General features: G+C 42.3%; 1 protein-coding gene across 2 annotated transcripts in view; it reads right to left on the minus strand.

The window, feature by feature from the left end:
• The window catches only part of grin3ba (glutamate receptor, ionotropic, N-methyl-D-aspartate 3Ba), a 123,816-nt gene that overhangs the window by 88,264 nt on the left and 17,735 nt on the right, over positions 1-17,817 (minus strand). The window contains exon 3 of one of the 2 annotated variants that reach the window (XM_086049372.1): positions 1,797-2,560. The exons of the other annotated variant lie outside the window; for it this stretch is intronic. Within the exon in view, the coding sequence (XP_085905498.1) occupies positions 1,797-2,375 (579 nt within the window). The 5' untranslated portion in view covers positions 2,376-2,560. The remainder of the gene's footprint in view (positions 1-1,796; positions 2,561-17,817) is intronic. 2 annotated transcript variants of the gene reach the window in all.

Below are 17,817 nucleotides of genomic sequence, written 5' to 3' on the forward strand. Positions count from 1 at the left end.
TGTGGCTGTGTGCCAGAATCCTGCAGAGCTCAAAGTCCTCCTTGCAGCTGGAGGAAGCTCTCAGCTGTGTCCTGGCTCACCCTTTGCCATCTCTTTCCTCATCTCACACCTCCCACCTCTCTCTCTCTCGCTCGCTCGCTCACTCGTTTCCGCACTCGCCGAGTGACCTCATCGTCGCGTTGGGGTGACTTGTTATTGAAATCGGATACGACTAAAGTTCATCTTTAGACATTCTCATTCCTCTCGCTGTCATCTTGAGTTGCCTCTTCTTTGGGGCGTGTGCACGCGCACGAGTGCGTCTGTGCATATATAGTCACGTCGCGGATGAGCGTCGGTTCCGTTTCCTGTTCTATGGTTAGCATCTCAATAGTACTTTATAGGCTAAAGCTACCAGTTAATCCTTTAGGTGCTCACTGAGCTGAAGTCTCGCGAGATTTGCTGATATCACGGGTAACAACGATTTATAGTGGATCCTATACATAAATTGTGGGCATGTGGAGTAGGACACACACGCGCGCACACACACACACACACACACAGCCGAGCACCACGCAACCCAAACACATAAATATTGGAACACACACCGCGACAGGAAGCAGGCGCCGCACGACTCGGCAGCGTCAATCTATCTGCAAACTCAACCGTTGGTGTAATTCACTCGGAGAGGAAACTAAACACCTCATCTCGCTCACACGCTCGCGCGCGCGCGCACGCACACGTAGTCAAGACTCTGCAGAGACAGCTTGAAGGAATAATAAGAATACCGTAAATAAAGAGGCTTCTGCTGGAGGGGCTTGAGAGTTCAGTGCGAAGTGAAGGTATTAAACATGCATGCATAGTGGCCTGCAGGTTCAGCTAGCGCTGAAAGGACACCGAGGTTGATGTCATAACTTTTAAAACGGTAGTGCCGGGGCACAGGTATGCTGTACAAAAATCTCACCGCAGGAACAAAAACGTCACAAAATGTTTGACGCGCTCGCCTTAATTTGCTCACAAATGTCATTTGTGTTCATTTAGTTGAACTCAAAGCTAGTATTCCGTTTTATGAGTGGCGACATTCATCGCGCCTTCTGCCATCTAGTGGAAGAGTATGGCATTGCTCTGCTTGTCAGCATACATCGCTGGCATAGATGAATGAATAAAGAGACCTACACAGTAAACGTGACTATAATCAAGGAAAATTATACTCTACAAAAGACTATAATCGGGCTCAGTTTAAAGAGAGTTAAATTTACACTTAAAAGAGAGTAACATTTTACTCAAAGTTGAGATTAATTGTACTCCAAACGATTAAAACCAACTTCCATTTGATGAGAACGTAAGTTACACACCCACATTTTACACTGAGTGAAGAGATTTTGATTCATTCTGAAGATTTACTCCCGCTCTAGTGGCCGGGGGAGGCAATTGCACTCCAAATTGTTTCAACACAACTCAATTAGAGGACAAAATGTAACTCTGTCAAAAATACTCTGCCAGTTTTACTGTGTATTACTCGCAGTTGATAAACATTTCAAAGTGGCTCATTTCCCGTGCAACAGCCGATGATTGGACGTGAATCACCACCGCTTTAAAAACAACACTATCGATGTGAACGTACTCAATGTGCTTATTCGTGTTGCAATATCCGATAAGACTCCAGTGCATTGATTTCCCTGACATTGAATGCACTTTCTAAGCTAGCCAGCCTTTAAGCAGCAACAACAAAAACAGTTTGGAGCAGAGCAAGGTGCAGCAACAAGCAGCATGCAAACCGAACGTTTTCGAGAAGGACGCGCGCACACGCACGAGCGCACCTTAGTGACAAGTGGCTCGGTGTCCTCCAGGATGGAGATGAAGGGGGTCTCCAGGAAAGAGGAGAGGAACTCCACCTGGACGAGCTCCTCGCTGGAGCGCGGAAAGGCGAGCACGGCGCTCACCCCGCGCACCACCAGCTCCTGGCAGGCGCACCGGGACAGCGACGCCGGGTCCCATCCGGCCGGGGAGCGAGCCACCACCTCCAGGCTCAGGTTGTAGGGCAGCAGCGGGAGGCTCCGAGCCGGGTTGCCGCTGCCCGGCGTGCTGGAGGTGGTGGACGAGTCCGAGGTGGTGGCGGCTGCCGCTGCGGCGGCGGCGGCGGCGCTCTGGTGCCGGAGGCTAGCTAGGGCGCGGTTGAGCGCGTTCTGTATCCGGGCCGGCTGGCGGGCGGGCAGCAGCGCGCCGAGGCGCACCGTGTGTCCAATCCGGGCGAGGATGTGGCACGACGGCGGCGGCAGCAGGCACGGCTCCGGCGACGAGAGGGCGCCGAGCAGCAGCAGCAGGAGGGGGAGGAGGGAGAGGCGCGGGGGTCTCCCGGGGGCGAGGCGGTGGGTCCAGGGTCCGGAGAGGGGCACCATGCTGCAGCTCCGAATCGCGACGCAGGAGGACTGGGCTCCACTCTGCGGGAGATGGCATAGCTCCCCCCTTGGCTCCCGGCTCCACCGCTTCACCGGGACTTGATGCTGCTTCTTTTCCCGCTCCTTTCTCGCGATTTAGTTCGTCTTCCGCTCTTGTCTATCCTGCGTCTCGCCTGCGTAAAGTTCTTTGAATGAATACCCACCGCCCCCCAATCAATCAATCAATAAATGAATAAATAAAAAAGACGCGCAGCTCGAAGCAGCCCCGCTTCTTTTTCTGCTGTCTGCTGGAGTCGGGCACACCAGCTGCGTGCGTGCGTGCGTGAGTGCGTGCGCGAGCGCGCACGTGTGCCGGTGCGTGTGTGTGTGCGTGTGTGAGTGCGTGTGTGTCCTCCCGCCCGCCAATAATGTAACCTCTCACGGAGACTGCCTCTTGTTGAATTTTAATGGGGGAAAAAAATCGGCGGGTAACAGAGGGGTTTTGTTCATTCACGACGGGCAAGTAACCCCTTTTTGTACAGACATTGAAACAATATTGCAAACCTAGTAAAGTAATGCTTGAAGTCAATATTTTTTTAAACAATATTCGTAGGAAATACAAACAATCAAATGGAAATGAGAAAGATTAGTCCAGTCTCCATGAAGGACTAGACATTTTTGCAGTCTACTATAATGTGATGAAAGTCAAGGTAAAGTCGATTATTCGATCATTGAGGGACAGTCTATCAGTCATAATAGTCAGCCTAATGTAAAAAAAAAATAAAAATGTCATGTCAGAAAACATCACCCAAATTTACATGGATATACAGGTGCCCACTTCAACCTCAGAAAATATCTGAACGGCCACCAATAGTTTGGATTTTACGTACATCGGGTGTTTTCTTCTCCAAAGAAAAGGTTTAACGTCACTTAAAATATTTCCACTTATGACCAATCCAACTTACGAAAATATCAGAACGATTGCGCCAACATTTTGGATGTTGTAGTTTTTTCCACTACATAGAAGCTTCATGTCAATGTCCGAAAATTGCAATCAATCTCCATGAAAATTTATGTAAACGTCTCTACTTATGCCCACTTCAACCTCTACAAATACTAGAACTATTGCCCAATATTTGGGATTTTAATCGCCGTTAAGCATTTTCATCTCCAAAAGGCTTAATGTCGCTTCATGAGAAAAATGCTTAACGTCCATAAAGAGTTTTAGACTTTAACGACTCAGCCTCGCTCATCTTTTGTTTTCATTTCACTTATGTGTTTCATGTATACATTTCTCCAAGCGCTCGTATAGCATACGCCTACCGTCCACACTGACGAGAGTGTCATAAAGCGACAAGCGTCGTGTCGTTGGTGGTGGTTGAATCACACAACTTCTACTCTCTCGTTAGCGCGCAGTTGTCGTTTGCGCATGACTGGACATAACATTTTGCCGGCAAAGCTGGGAGCTTCACTTTTGCGCCGCTGCCCTCGTTCCTCGCCGCCGGTACCGTGGTCCCGCTACTGCCGGTATGAATATTTGAAGACGAACGGCGATTGGAGTAACCAAAGTCAGCGAGGCTTACCGTTGTCCTCATCCACAACCAGCTTCTTTTTTTTTTTTTTTTCGTACCGTTCAATTCTTAGCAGGAAATGCACGCACTGGAGGAGTTTCGTGTGGCAGTTAAGAATGCTAAATACGATGACGATTTGCCACGTTAGTTAGTGAATGAGAAGTCGTTTTAATTTGACTATAATTTAGCGACAGTATGCAGAATTTCACTTGTTTATTTACACCTATGACAGCTCAGAATATTAACATTTTGCTTAGAACGTGTATGCATGTACAGCTGGCGATGTTTTTATGATGGCGACAGATTATTTCAATTTCCAGTATTTCCTATGGGGAAAAAAAATGACTCTTGGCCTGCAGTGTCGCACACAGTGCAGCTGAAAAAAAAAAAAAAATCTATATAAGCTTGGAAATTGATCTTGGAACTGGCTAGAATTTGACCTGTGTAAAAGATGCATGCACACACACACAAGCACGCACATTGGGATGTTGGTTGTTTCACCTATTGCGACCTATTGCCCGTCAGCTATATTGTATCATATTTCATAGCCAGGTAAAAATAAAAATACACCAGTACAGTGGTACCTGGACTTTTTGTCATGTCTATCTGTATGACCAGACAGTAGCTTACTATTCAAATGATCTTTGGTAAAAATCATCCCTCTTTGGCCACACCTTAAGCCTCTAATTAAAATGTAAAATATTTCTTAACGTGTCACGGCGAGACAATACTAGCCAATCAAATACTGAGAAAGAAGGTGTGCATATGGCTGCAACTACTGGTGGCGACATGACCATTCCCATCAGAAAAAGTTGATCACTGTTCTTGTTTTCACTGACTGGACATTCCAAAAAAAATACAACAAACCGGTAACCTTTCATGTTTGGCAATACTCCATCAGGAATAAGCCACGCTAGCTATGTAACCGCATTGGTGTTCCACCATGCTCATGAGCCGGGGGTGTTTCTTTGGGCAGAGGCTACATTCAAATCTTGCTCGCAGTTTGGAGATTGCTACCTCAACATACCTTACGTTTAAGTCGTTTTGTTTATGTTTAGTTTCACATGAATCTCCAAATAGGCGTGGCAAAGCTGAAGCTTTTTAACCCTTGTTCATTTTGGTTTGCTGACATATAGCTAGCGCTCATGTTTAATATATGTGCTTACAACTGTGGTATAATTTATACAGATTTGACATTTTAATAGGTTTCTTGATTTTATTATGACGTGAATTAATAGTTGTCCAGGGTATCGTTTGGAATTCTACTTGGAATGCACTCCACAACACAAGTCAAAAATTGACCGGGCAACGGGTTTGTACCTCCAAATACTCCAAAGTTGGGTCACTTGCCCGAATTAAGGCAGTATGGTCTTTTTCTGTACTTACCATTTCAACTACTATAAAGCGACATACAGTGGTAAAGGGGTGTTAAAACGGCATCCAAAACAAAAGACTCTTCCTCAGGAGGATAAGGCTGTATTTTCCTGGAGAAAATGAACTGTGTGTTTTAACTGGGCTCTCCTTTGCGAGATAACAGCCAGCGTTTAAGCACTTGCACGCCGCGCTGCCAGGCTGGCCGCCGTAACGCTGATAGCCCGTCCGCGTGCCAAAATATTTTGCTGAGATTTATATTCCCACTTCGCTACTGGGCGTCTTTTTCTTTCAGCGCGGCGGACAGGGCCAGTTTGCAATAAAGCCGAGGTGGAGTCGGCGCATGCTAATTTGGGCCGGGGACAGCGCTGGCTGTGTGTGTGTGCGTGCGCGCGCGTGTATGTGCGTCCTCCCGAGTCATGAAAGTGGAACGTGAAGTGTGCACACAGCTGCTGGCGATTCTTGGGAGGTCCAACTAAGAATGTCAGGCTTTCATCTGTGCAGGTTTCTTTATGCATGGCTTCCCATCTACAGATTTTCGCATGTCAACCTGGAATATTTTATTTTCATGTATTATGAATTTTCATCGTTTCATTTCGGTTCATCATAAAATAAATAAAACCATGGCTTTATTTTAAACGTTTTTAACAAAATTTTATCTTACATCAAAGTATATTGAAATGTGAATATCATAATACAAAAAACTGCAATCCTCAACAAACCACTGAATTTATTTCATTGAAATGTTATTCTTTACTGTATTCTTTATTTGAAATGTATATTTATACAGTTTAGTGTATCTTGAAAAATAAATTACCAAAAGATTAGAATATTCTATCAAATAAATTATATTCTAAAATAAAATGTAAAATAAGACAATAAAAAAAAAAAATTAAAAAAAAGTTCAAAATTTCAGGAGACAAACGTCGATACAAATTTTATGTTGGCCACTTCATCAAAATATCTGAAGTTTTGTTAAAGTGGAAATTGGCTTTGGCGCATTTTCAAGAAATAAATAAGAGTTCACAGAAGTAATTATCCGTTGTATATACCCCCAATTTAAAAATATAAGTAAAAACAACTCAGCAAATTGTTTTGGACCAAAATTCTTGCTTTTCTGCGCTAACCAACGTTGTTGCCATAAATCGCAATTTGAAGCAAAAGAATACAAGCTGTGTTGTATTTAAAGTGGATGCAATTAATATGAAAAGACAATCATATGAATTCAAATGAAATCAAATGCATTTGTACATGAGAAATACTCTACATGAAATTAGTCAGAGCTCGAGTCTTTTCGACACTCACGGAGGTGAAGTCCTGTCTGACGACATGCATGCTAGCATGCAAAGAACCCAAATATGAATTGCTTACACAAACCGAGTTCGCCAAACAGATGCTGAAAAAAAAAATAGCATGTGGGTAACGCCATATATACAAAGCTACCATTACAGTCTATGAAGTGTCGCTCTTCAAAGATTGAGCATACTTTCACTTTATGTAATTGTTCCCATTGGATCCTTAATAAATTATGGATTATGGATGAAACTGTACTCTCCTTCCACTGTATTATTGAGATTCTACACCAGAGGCGTTCACTCATCGATTTCTCAGCTGACAAATATTTGAGCCTCGGCGGAGGCCCACGCCTCCTCTTTCTCCCGTTGTGTGTGTCTGTGTGTGTGTGTGTGTGTGTGCTCTTGCTGCCTGATCGTTCGTAGCTTGTCATCTCCGGTGACGCTTCCAGTGATACTGTGTTTGCCTCACCCTGTGGCTTGGGACACACACACACACATGTCCTGCTCACTAATATTCGCGCACACACAAAGCACTCAAAAGTCTCACACACTACTACACGCACACACAGGCACACCTGGGAAGTCATTTCACAGCCTGCTGGGCGACTCGGCGTGTGTGATAGCGGCCCACTTAAGTGACAAATCTAAGACAGTTGTGGCAAAATGTGTTTTCTTTTTTTTGTTTTTTTTTCTTGCCCCCCGTGCAGCAAAAAGGTGAAAAACTAACACCAGGCATTTTGTGCGTGGGGAGCAAAAGCAGCAACATTAATCTTGAATGGATCTGCCCTAACACACACACACACACACAGACACACGCGCTAAACTTGTTGAAGCAAGGTAATATGGCCGTATAAAATTATAAATATAGGCTCTGTGCTGCGTGGTGAAATATTACAGGCTATATGAAGTTTATTGCCAGGTTTGTCTTGGTGTCGTGTTGGGCTGCTGTAGCACAAAATGTCAAATGTGCTGCTCAAAAGGTTTGTGTGAGAAATTCAAATGTCAGGACACCTGAAAAGCTTGTAAAATTCAAGAGTAGGAGCCAAAAACGCCTGTTGCTCGCACTCCTCACTCGACTTCCTTTCAGATAACATCAAAGGATTAACAATGGGTCTTTGGGTTCCCATTGACCTTTTGAGCAGAAGTGGCCTCTTACTTGGCATATTTTGCAATGTCCAGTCCCTACAACTAATGCTACTACTTTTAGGCCTTGTCTACACGTAGCCGTTTTTTTTTTTTTAAACAACCGTTCTATTGTTTGTGTTGTTTAACTAAAAGGAACTCTGAGTAAAAATGAAGATTGCTACGTTAGCTTATCATGCTAACGTTGTTCTTTGCTTTGCAAATGTATTCAGCTGTTCTGTTCATAAAAGCGTTCAGGTGTTGTTCTTTTGGTTGTGTGAAGCACATTGAGTTGCCTTGTGTATGAAATGTGCTACTGAATATGCATGCAATTGCCCAGCCTAGCTCGCCGTATCTGTGTGAAATATTTTAACATTTTAGAGTTAATGACCAAGTTTGGACGGTGTTTTGAACTGAATAAAATGTAAGTGGCTAACTTTGGACGACAGTGAATAATGTTAAATTGTGAATTGAAACACTAGCCGCACAGCTAGGTTTTTATGACGGTGACAGTTTGGACTCTGATCTCAACAGAAAGTCAAAAGGTGCCACTGCAATGTAAGCCCAGATCAAAGATCCCGTCATTGGCTATTGGCTATCAGTATCTGCAGGAAAAGTAACTTGAAAATGCCTGTCATCATTACTGAAGCGTTGAACATCTTATGTCCAATCTCCTGAACCGGTGTAAAGCTCACAAACTGCCAACTTCAGCTCCTTTGCCTTGAAACCTTTTTTTTTTTTTTTTTTTTAACGGTCTATGCTGCACAAATTAAGACCGAGACCTGCAGAAACAATGCTGAGCACCATTAAATGTGCTAGGTTAAATGATACCTGCAGTTTTAGAGGTGAATCTGCATTAGAAAGCTCTTTCCCAGAACACGAAAGGCACATGAGGAAGTGGGCAAAGTGACTACTTTAAGATGGCACAATGAAAAAAACTAAAATCTTCCATACTATTATTGCTTGCGTATTTTCTGATAAAGTGATGCATTAATGTGAATCGGAAATAGTACGAAAAACCTCAGCAATATAATTACAGCATGTAGGTCTTTTCAAAACAGAGCTTTTTATTTTCCTTGGAGACAGTGACGTAATGTTTTTTTTCATGTCGTTTACAGGGAAGAATTTGAAGTGCTACTCGCTGCATGACATTTTTTTTTTTAAATTTTTACATCATAAAATAACTTGAAACGAATTAGACTCGACTATATTGAAATCGACAAGCAACAATGATTCTGGGACAGTGTTCTTGTGAACATTGTGGGTTTGTCATCCTGGGGCTGCTTTGCTAAATCCGACACAGGGCGTCTTAAACTTGTGCTGGGTGCAAAGAATTTTCAAGACTATCAAAGTATTCTGGAGCAAAATGTGCTGCACCGAGTCTGAAAGCTTGGTCGTAGTTTCAGGTCACGGGTTTTTCCCATCAGGGTAAAGACAGCTAATCAAAAGCAAGAATGGCTAAGAACCAACTGTCGGACTTTTCTGAAGAGTCCCAGTATACCTGTAAATATTAGTAGACATCTGTGAGGGAAGTTTAAAGACAGTCTGGAGAAAGCACCTTTAATAACCAAGAATAGTGAGTTAAAATTCCTTCGGAGACATGCGAAAAGACTCGTTGAGAGATTTCATTCTTAAAGCTTGTAAGGCAATTGAGAACGGTTTCTCATTTCCATAGCCGCCCTGGAGGCAATATAGGGTCAATGTTTTGCCCAAGGGCACTCTGACAGTGGACAGCGAGAACAGGGATTGAAACCGCTCACCCTTCAGTCAGTGGACGACCTGCTCTACCAGCTGAGTCACAGCCTCCCAGACTTACAGAAATGTTTTGATTGCAAAGTTGATTTCTTATGATTTTAGTAAGCCAGGGTCCTGGGCAGCAACCCCATTTCAGCTCTCCATCTGAAAGTTTGTAAACCTTGAATTTGATCAATCATTTCTGTACAAAATCCCACTAAATCCTGGTTGCACAGGTACACCTCAAGGTTGAGTGCTTACAAACTCAGACGACGTGACGGTTGGCGTCGGTTTCGGTTTAGTTTGCCAAAATGACTCTGGCGTGTCTTTGTGTTTGTGTTTCCCTGGAGGAAACCAAAATTGGCTTCTTGAATGCATGAAGAGCTGTGGATTAAGGAAGCACAGCAGCACGGCGAGCAGTGAAAATGACATTTAATAACTACCAGAACTAGAGAGAAAACAATAATTGCGGTTATCATTTTTGTTTGGAAGCAAGGTGACTTGGTTGCATTTATTCCTCCCTCACATGGATATTAAGGCTTATTGTGTGTTAGACGTCATTAATGCCCAATAACCTTCTGTGTCACATTTCTTCCCTTTTTTTTTCCTCTCGTCAGGATTAACTCATTCACTGCCAGTGCCGAATTTGTTTTTTTCCCCACAGTCGAGTCAATCAATCGCAGGAATTTATATTTCTTTTCAAAATTTTTCAAACATTACGGTAAAAGAGGGTCTGAAAATGTCCGGCAGTGGATGAGTTAATACGTTATAAAACCAGCTATGGTAATGTTAACATTTCTCTAGGCTTGTAATTAGGGCGGTGAGGTCGAAATGCACTCCCACCCATTCGTCCCATCATTTAATGTCAGTCCAGCGACCTGGGGAAAAGTCCGCTTTGATGGGCAGTGTGGAACGGTTATAGCTTCTACGTTCACACACAGAGACCCAAAATAAACCATTAAGACACCTTTTGTATTTCATAAACTTTACAGATAGGGACAATTGCTTTCAACACAAATGGACGTGAGCTCGGTGTGTAGGGCGTTAAGCTTCGCAACCCTGTCCAGGAATCCTCGCATTCCATTTCACACAACTGCTAATCTGCTTCTGAGGTCAGATCGCGCAAAAGGTTGCCCTCTTAAAAAAAAAAAAAAAAAAAAAGCCTCTAATTAAAATGTAAAATATTTCTTAGCAGCTTTGGTCACTGGAAAAATAGTAAAGCTGATAGCTAGATCCCCCAAATAGTCGAATAAATCACATTTGTGACTTAAAGAGAAACCAAACAAAGATGTGATGCCATCAGCGTCTGGTATGACGTTAAACTAAATGTCACACAGGGACAATTGCTTTCATCACGAGGCGGCGGGAGTGAGTGCCAAGTTTTAAAAACTTTACTTCATGTTATGGATCTGATACTACCTCCCAAAGAAATAACTAGCAAGAGATAAGACCACCACCTCAAAACAATCCAATTGTAGCAAGGCTAGAAAAAGAAGATGAAAAGTATCCTGCAATACTTGTGCTATTTTGACAAAAGCATGTCACAGACTTGCTAATAAGACACATGGGAACTCTTAAGTTGGGGGTGGAAAAAATACATCCGGTGAATCCAGAAAGTATTCGCGGTACTTCTCTTTTTCCACATTTTATGATTCAGCCTTGTCCCAAAAATGCAATCACTCCAGACTGACTCATCATTTTTATGTAATTTTTTTGCAAATGTATTAAATGAAAAAAAATATTTAGTTACTGAAGAGAGCGTGAAGCTCTAATTTGAACTCAGGCGAATCCTGTTTCGACGGATCATCATTGCCAACGTGTCTACAACTTAATTGCATTCCACCTGTGGTAAATTCAGTTGATTGAACGTGATTTGGAAAGGCACACACCTGTCTGTATAAAGGTCCCGCGGTGGATGTCAGAGCGCAAACCAAGCATGAAGCCAAAGGAATTGTCTGTAGACCTTTGGGACAGGATTGTCTTGAGGCAAAGATCTAGCCGAAGCACAGAAAAAAGAAAAAAAAAAAAAAAAAAGTCTTCTGCTTTGAAGGTCCCAAAGAGCACGGTGGGCTCCCTCATTGAATAAATCAAAGCCTGGAACCACTGAGATGCTTGTTGGGAGTTATGTGTAGAATTTTGAGGGGGGGGATGAAGGGACTATTTTGACATGATACTGTATCTTAATATTTGGTTAAAAAAAAAAAAAAAAAAGAAAAGCGAAAGAGTATGAATACTTTCTGGATGCACTGCAATATGGCTCATTTGAGTTCAAAAGTCGAAAATGGTCATAGAGTGGAACTTTTGTCATAGGACCAGCCACGATATTGAATTGAGCAGCACTTTGCTGTCAAGGAGGTCGCTTATTAGCGCTCTCAAGTGTGATTGCTAGCACAGCCGCTGGGACGTGGCGGCCTTGGATTGTCCCGGAACCAAGGTTGTAGTTAACTGTACACGGGTATCCCTTCTCCTTGGATGTATCACAGTACATTCTTTTACTACTCTTACCCTGAGTACTTGTTTGGATTGTGTACAGGATTAATAGGAAGAATAGAATTAAGCAGGCATCAGGCAGCCAATTAAAGGAGCTCTTGATCTGCATTAGCGAGGTCGTTTTTGTGTGTGTGTGCGTCCGTGCGTGTATGTGTTTGTGTGTATGTATATATTTAGTATGTGTGTGCTTGTGAGCCTCTCTCTTGTTCAATCATCACCTGTTGCCCTCTGGCTCACCGTTTTGTGTTGTGTGAAGATTCAATTCACGTTTTTCCCCCAAAGTAAACATTTTTCAATCAAAAATTCCCCATTCATTCCCAAGGAGACCGAGATGCCCCACGTTGTTTATCATTAATTCCAAAGGCATATTCGATTGACATCGTTCCCATTTGAAATTTCAATCATTCGGCTCATTAAATTCACCTCGAGAACAATTTTCAACTTGCCAAAAATTCCCAGTGACCACAAATTCAACATCTTCACGATTACAATGCCCACAAAAGTTGCCCTATTTATTCTCAATGACATTTTGAACAAACAGATTCACATTGTCCCCATTTGACATTCCAAAGATTCACCTCATTCAATGCGCATGCCAAAAACTCTCATACCAAAAATTCAACATTTTCCCAAATAAAGTCCCCCCCTCCAAAAAAAAAAAAAAAAATTCACTCGATGACACGTTCAACAAAAACAGATTCACGTCATTCCCACAACAAATTCTAAATGTTCAACTCATCGAATTCCTCCATATCATTCAATATCACTCCACATCATTCAAAATCATTTCACGTTTCAGTAGTTTTTCCAATGAGTATTTCAGCCTTTCACGAGCCGTTTCCACCAGAAATCGTACGTCTAGTTTTAGATTTTGCTTCTTATCCTGCAACAAACAAACAAAAAGCCTGCAACCTTGCAACTTGCACGACGCAAAGCACCAGCCAAGGGGTTGAGTCGACAACATTTCCAGCAAGCAGTCTCTATGTGCCTGTGTGTCAATGTAATCCTCAGTAATCTGTCAGTACAGACCTTGGTGGCAAAAAGCCACTTGTATAACCTTTTAGCAAAACGCTCGCTAACAAGACAGCGGAGAGGGAAGGAAGACTGCAAGATGGCGTGAGGAGGAGGGTGGCGCAAAAGGTTACAGGCGGGTGAGAGTCAGTTCACAAAAGGGCGAGTGGTTTTTTTTTTTTTTTTGTTTTTTTTTTTGTTTTTTCTGAATTGTCCCGGCCGCTTGCTGCGTCTTTAGTGTTGAGACAAATTAACAACATGAGTTCACTTGCCGCCATTGCTTTCATCCTCTGCTCCCACTGATGTACAAAGACACTGGTCTATGGCGGGAGACTTATCTGGAGGCAGCAGCAGCCCCTACTGTGTGTGCGCGTGTATATGTGTGGATGGCGCATCTCCGGTGCTATACACTACACATGTCTGCGAGATTTGTCTAAGTAGCTAAGAAGAGGTTTGAAAAGCCTGTTCATGATTTCGCACGAAATAGAAATGCATTGTACAGAGGAACCTGCAATTTCGAATGCTCTCAAGGTGAGGAAACGTCACCAATTCTTGTGAAAGCTAACCGGCATCACCTCCTTGGCTGGTGTCACCGCCTCGCTTGGTGTTGTGCCGGTCCACATAAAACTGTGTACACAACAGGGGTCACAAACATTTAGCCCGCGGGCCTGTTCTAAAAATAGCTCACTAGTGTTGAGACGTTATGGAGCAAAGTTGTAGAATTGATCATCGGAAAATGTAGAAACTGGCAGGGATTGAGAGAAATAAAGTGTCACATCAGATTGTTTGTCCTTTTCCTAATTATCGTAAGAAATCATTGACCTGATCAGAGTCTTCACATAATGTCATTAATTGTTAATAATTTCATAATGTGCCTGTAGCTCAAAAGCAAAGTGTGGGGAGTCTCTGTCGCTGAAACACTTGGGCTCAGTCAGTGAATGGTGCGATGGATCATTGCCAACGGTCTCTTATTGTCACCCGTTTCCTCTTCGTGGTCATCAGCTTCTTCCTTGACAATCGTGCCATGTTTTTGTGGTTTAATGAAAAACAACACAGTTCAGTAGATTGTATGCGGTGGCGTAAAATCTAATATAGGATGTCAGTTTTCAATTCATCAAGTCATCAAAGACTGAGTACTGGTAGCTGTTGCTTTTTGGACTTAATAAATTCACTGAATTTTTTATTTTACACTTAAAATATGATAGTAAATAATTTAAAAATATGACTTAGAGGTTAAAGTGTTGAACTTTCAAGGTTAGTGAAAACTAAAATTTGGGGGGTTTACTTGAAAACGTTTTTATAAATGAAACTCAATGAAAAGATAAAAGTGAGGTGCCACTCGTGTTGCTGTATAACTCAATGTTGATGAATGAACTTTAAGGGTTACTTTTGGAATATAATATTGAGTTTGGTCTTAATCTGTCTTGAAAGTTGTGACATTGATTGCATATTATCAACAGAGAGCATTTAACAGCAATTTCCATGTTTTTATTTCTTTGTTTGGCATTCATTGACTGTAGTCATGCACTATTTTTATTTTATGCTATTGAAAATAAAAGAATGTCTGTCTTCTTATTTCATTACAAGGGAGGATTTTCACGTTATCTTGCGATAACTAACAAGAGGGAGCATCAAGATGGCTGTTAATTGGCATTGTGCCTTCGTGTCTCGAACAGGATTTTTTTTCTTATGCGAGTAAGTGTTCTTCCTGTCAATAAAACATAACCAGATTCTTAAATATCATTGAAGGGAAAGACTGCACAATCCAAAACACACTGAGGCGATCATGACAAAGAAAGGCTTTTTAGTAGTGAATTATTTCGCAAAAAAATATGATTTTAACAATTGAATACAGGGATGAAATATTAAAATGCAGCAAAGTAATGTTAAAGCGACGTTGCATGTTAGTGTTTGAAAATGTATTTTTCAAGTTTGATGTTAATATTTGATTCAGTTGTGTGTGTGTGTGTCTGTGTGCGGTGCAACGATAAATGAGCCCTCGAGTCCCCATGGCAGTCTGGGGTGAGCAAAATTTGGGAGCTCCGTTTGAGTTTGGAAAATTGGAGCATCAGGAGTGGATTTTTTTTTTTTTTTTTTTTTTTTTGGCATCGATCTAATTCTGCCAACATGGGGCGCATCAGGGTTCAGAATTTAATCACAGACAAGCTCGGACCTTGCGGAGTTGATATTTTATTATTTTGTGAGTTTTGGTGTCAATGCACCGGCCACACGCAATGACAAAAATGCGAAATTCTTGCCATTAAGCCCCACCTATCTGTCTCATAGGCGTGATTCAAATTTGGTTGCAATCCAAACCAAAATGGCAGACTTCACGGGTCTTTTCAGCTTGGCTTCTTGAGACATTTTTGTGGGTCTGATTATGATCGACATAGCAACCAAACATGTCGCCAAGCGAAAATGTTTTTGGTCTGCTTTTGTTGAGCCGTTTCATACAAGCGACTGTCTGCACGTGACTCTAAACTACAAAACTCATCTGCGTGGTGCTGTTGTTCACATGAAAAGCGGCCGCTCTCCTCATTAGAATGTCGTTTGCATATTAAACATCTTTTGCAGAAAAAAAGAAGCCCGTTACCATTTTCATGATTGAATTCACAAAGCCATTACGGCTGTCAAGGTGAGCTTTAAAGGAACCGCCGTTTCCCTGGAATCAAGCGAGCGAGCGAGGCGAGATGACAAATGGGAAAATAGCGGTGCTGATTAGCACCAACAGTCTTCCGAGGTTCTTGAGTGTATGATCGTGTTTAGAGCAGTGGTAAAATAGCAGGGGGGGGGGTTCCCCCTCATTTGAACACGGGTATGGAAATTGTTTGAACATGTATGTCCTCTGGTTCACCTCCCCAGGAGACATGCAGGGTGGAGGCAGGTGACGTGTTGATCAGAACCTCTGACGATCTACCAATCAACGTAGCCTGCAGCTAATACCCAAGAGGATATATAATTCTTTGTTTACATGGTTGCACGCTTGGATATAGCTAAACGGCATAGCTCATTTTCATAAATATTTCTTGTGTTGTCTTTTGGGAAGAGGCCTTTATTTGTACATTTGAAATAATAAATAAATAAATAATATACATATATATCAAATCAAATAAAATAAATCAATATTACGGATCCAGTAAAACCTGCTCCGTCACAGGATCCAGGTTCCTGGTGACGCTTACCACTAGATGGCGGCATTCTTATTTAGTTTGAGACGGTGTGAATTTGAAAGACGACAAACGAACCAGGGAGCACGGTACTTGGTTTCAGCACATCCTAATTTTTGTTGACAATTATCGAACGTTATCCTCTGTAATCCTGCTTTTTATTCCTACAGAAAGCGACGGTATCCCGATTTAACAATTGCAGTGGAAATATTCCCTGCTCAAAATTGGCAGCCAATTTTTGTAGCGGAAGGTGGGTGGTTTTGTCACATCACTGAAAATGCTCGACCCACTTTATGCTGAAGGCAAACTAAAGCAAAACACATTGCCAGCAATAGTAAAAAGACGCTCTGAGTAATATTGCATTCATGGAATAAGAATCGAAGCATTAACTCGGGTCAGCTGCACACCGGACGTTATATTGACAACAAGGCTTGGTTAGGACAGACCAGCCCGAATTGGTGTGGAAACACCAAGCCTCGTTGCATGAACTCATGAAGCCTTCTCAGATGAGAGGCAGAACGTTTTCTAAAACAAACAAAACAGCCCAGCTGCGATCGATTCAATGCCCTGAGAAAGAAACAACCTTGATGAATGAGAATATCCACAAGCATATATTGAAGCTACAGTTGCGAGTTGCCTGCTATAACAGCGCGCCATGAACCGAATGCGTCGGCTGCCAGATTCCTGAGAGCGACGAATGTACTCGTTCGATCCTGTGTAAACCAGGGATGAAAAACGCGCAGAGGGCATGAAAGCAAGCGTAGCGAAGAGTAAAAGTGTTGAACACAAACTTTTTTTATTATGTAGCCTTTGCACATACAATGAAATGAGTTTGTCATGGTTGAATATTTACGAACGCTAGGATTTTCTTAGAAAATAACAGTAGGAATTGGCATGCACACATCACATTCTCACAAATTTGCGAGAGTGAAGACCTAAAACTGGGTGCCCCCCATAAGTACACAAAGGCAGGTGCAATGTTTGAAAAGCTTTTTTTTTTTTTTTTTTTAACTTAATATTTTGTAGACGTAAGTAAACGGCAGGGATATGAAAAGAAGATATGGACATTCAAAATATAAGCAAGTTTTGGCATCTTGGAATCAGTTTGCTGTTTGAGCTCTTCCCAGTGGACTTCTTCAAAAACGGGACTTCTCCCACAAAGTTTGGAAGCAACTCCAGCAGAAGAAGGTTTAACTGTATAACAGCAGTGTTGGAGCAAAACTCCTCTCAGGCGATGGGAAAGACCTTATTTGCCTGGTCCGCCTCATTCTTAATTGACATTCGGCAAGGGGGGAAACTCATCCCTAATTAGGTTGGCGTGCTCATTCCCAGATCCGGAATGAACTAATCAATGGGCCGCTAATAGGCTGTCAGTTAAAATCTCAAGCCATGGGACAGGCCAGGGTTGCCCGGGGAACGCCTTTGTCCCTAAGGCGATGTGGATGAGGGGAGCAGGGGTGCTAACTACAGATGATGATGAGATCTAATCAGAAAACAACGTGGAATGATTGTTTATGCACTTTTGAACCTTCTCAAGGTAGAAGACCGTCAGCTTCTTCTTGTTTCCCAAAAAATTGTATTGTACTGTATAACAGAATGCACGGAAAAGCATCAAGGACCCATTCTGAAAATTCAACAAGAAGATGGACATTTTTGGTTTAAATTGCAAGGATTTTTTTTTTTTTGCCAACACTGTTATGCG

The sequence above is a fragment of the Filicampus tigris genome, chromosome 13 (genome assembly GCF_054856515.1).
Source record: "Filicampus tigris isolate MCC_2025a chromosome 13, RoL_Ftig_1.0, whole genome shotgun sequence".
In the NCBI taxonomy this organism is placed as follows: Eukaryota; Metazoa; Chordata; class Actinopteri; order Syngnathiformes; family Syngnathidae; genus Filicampus; species Filicampus tigris.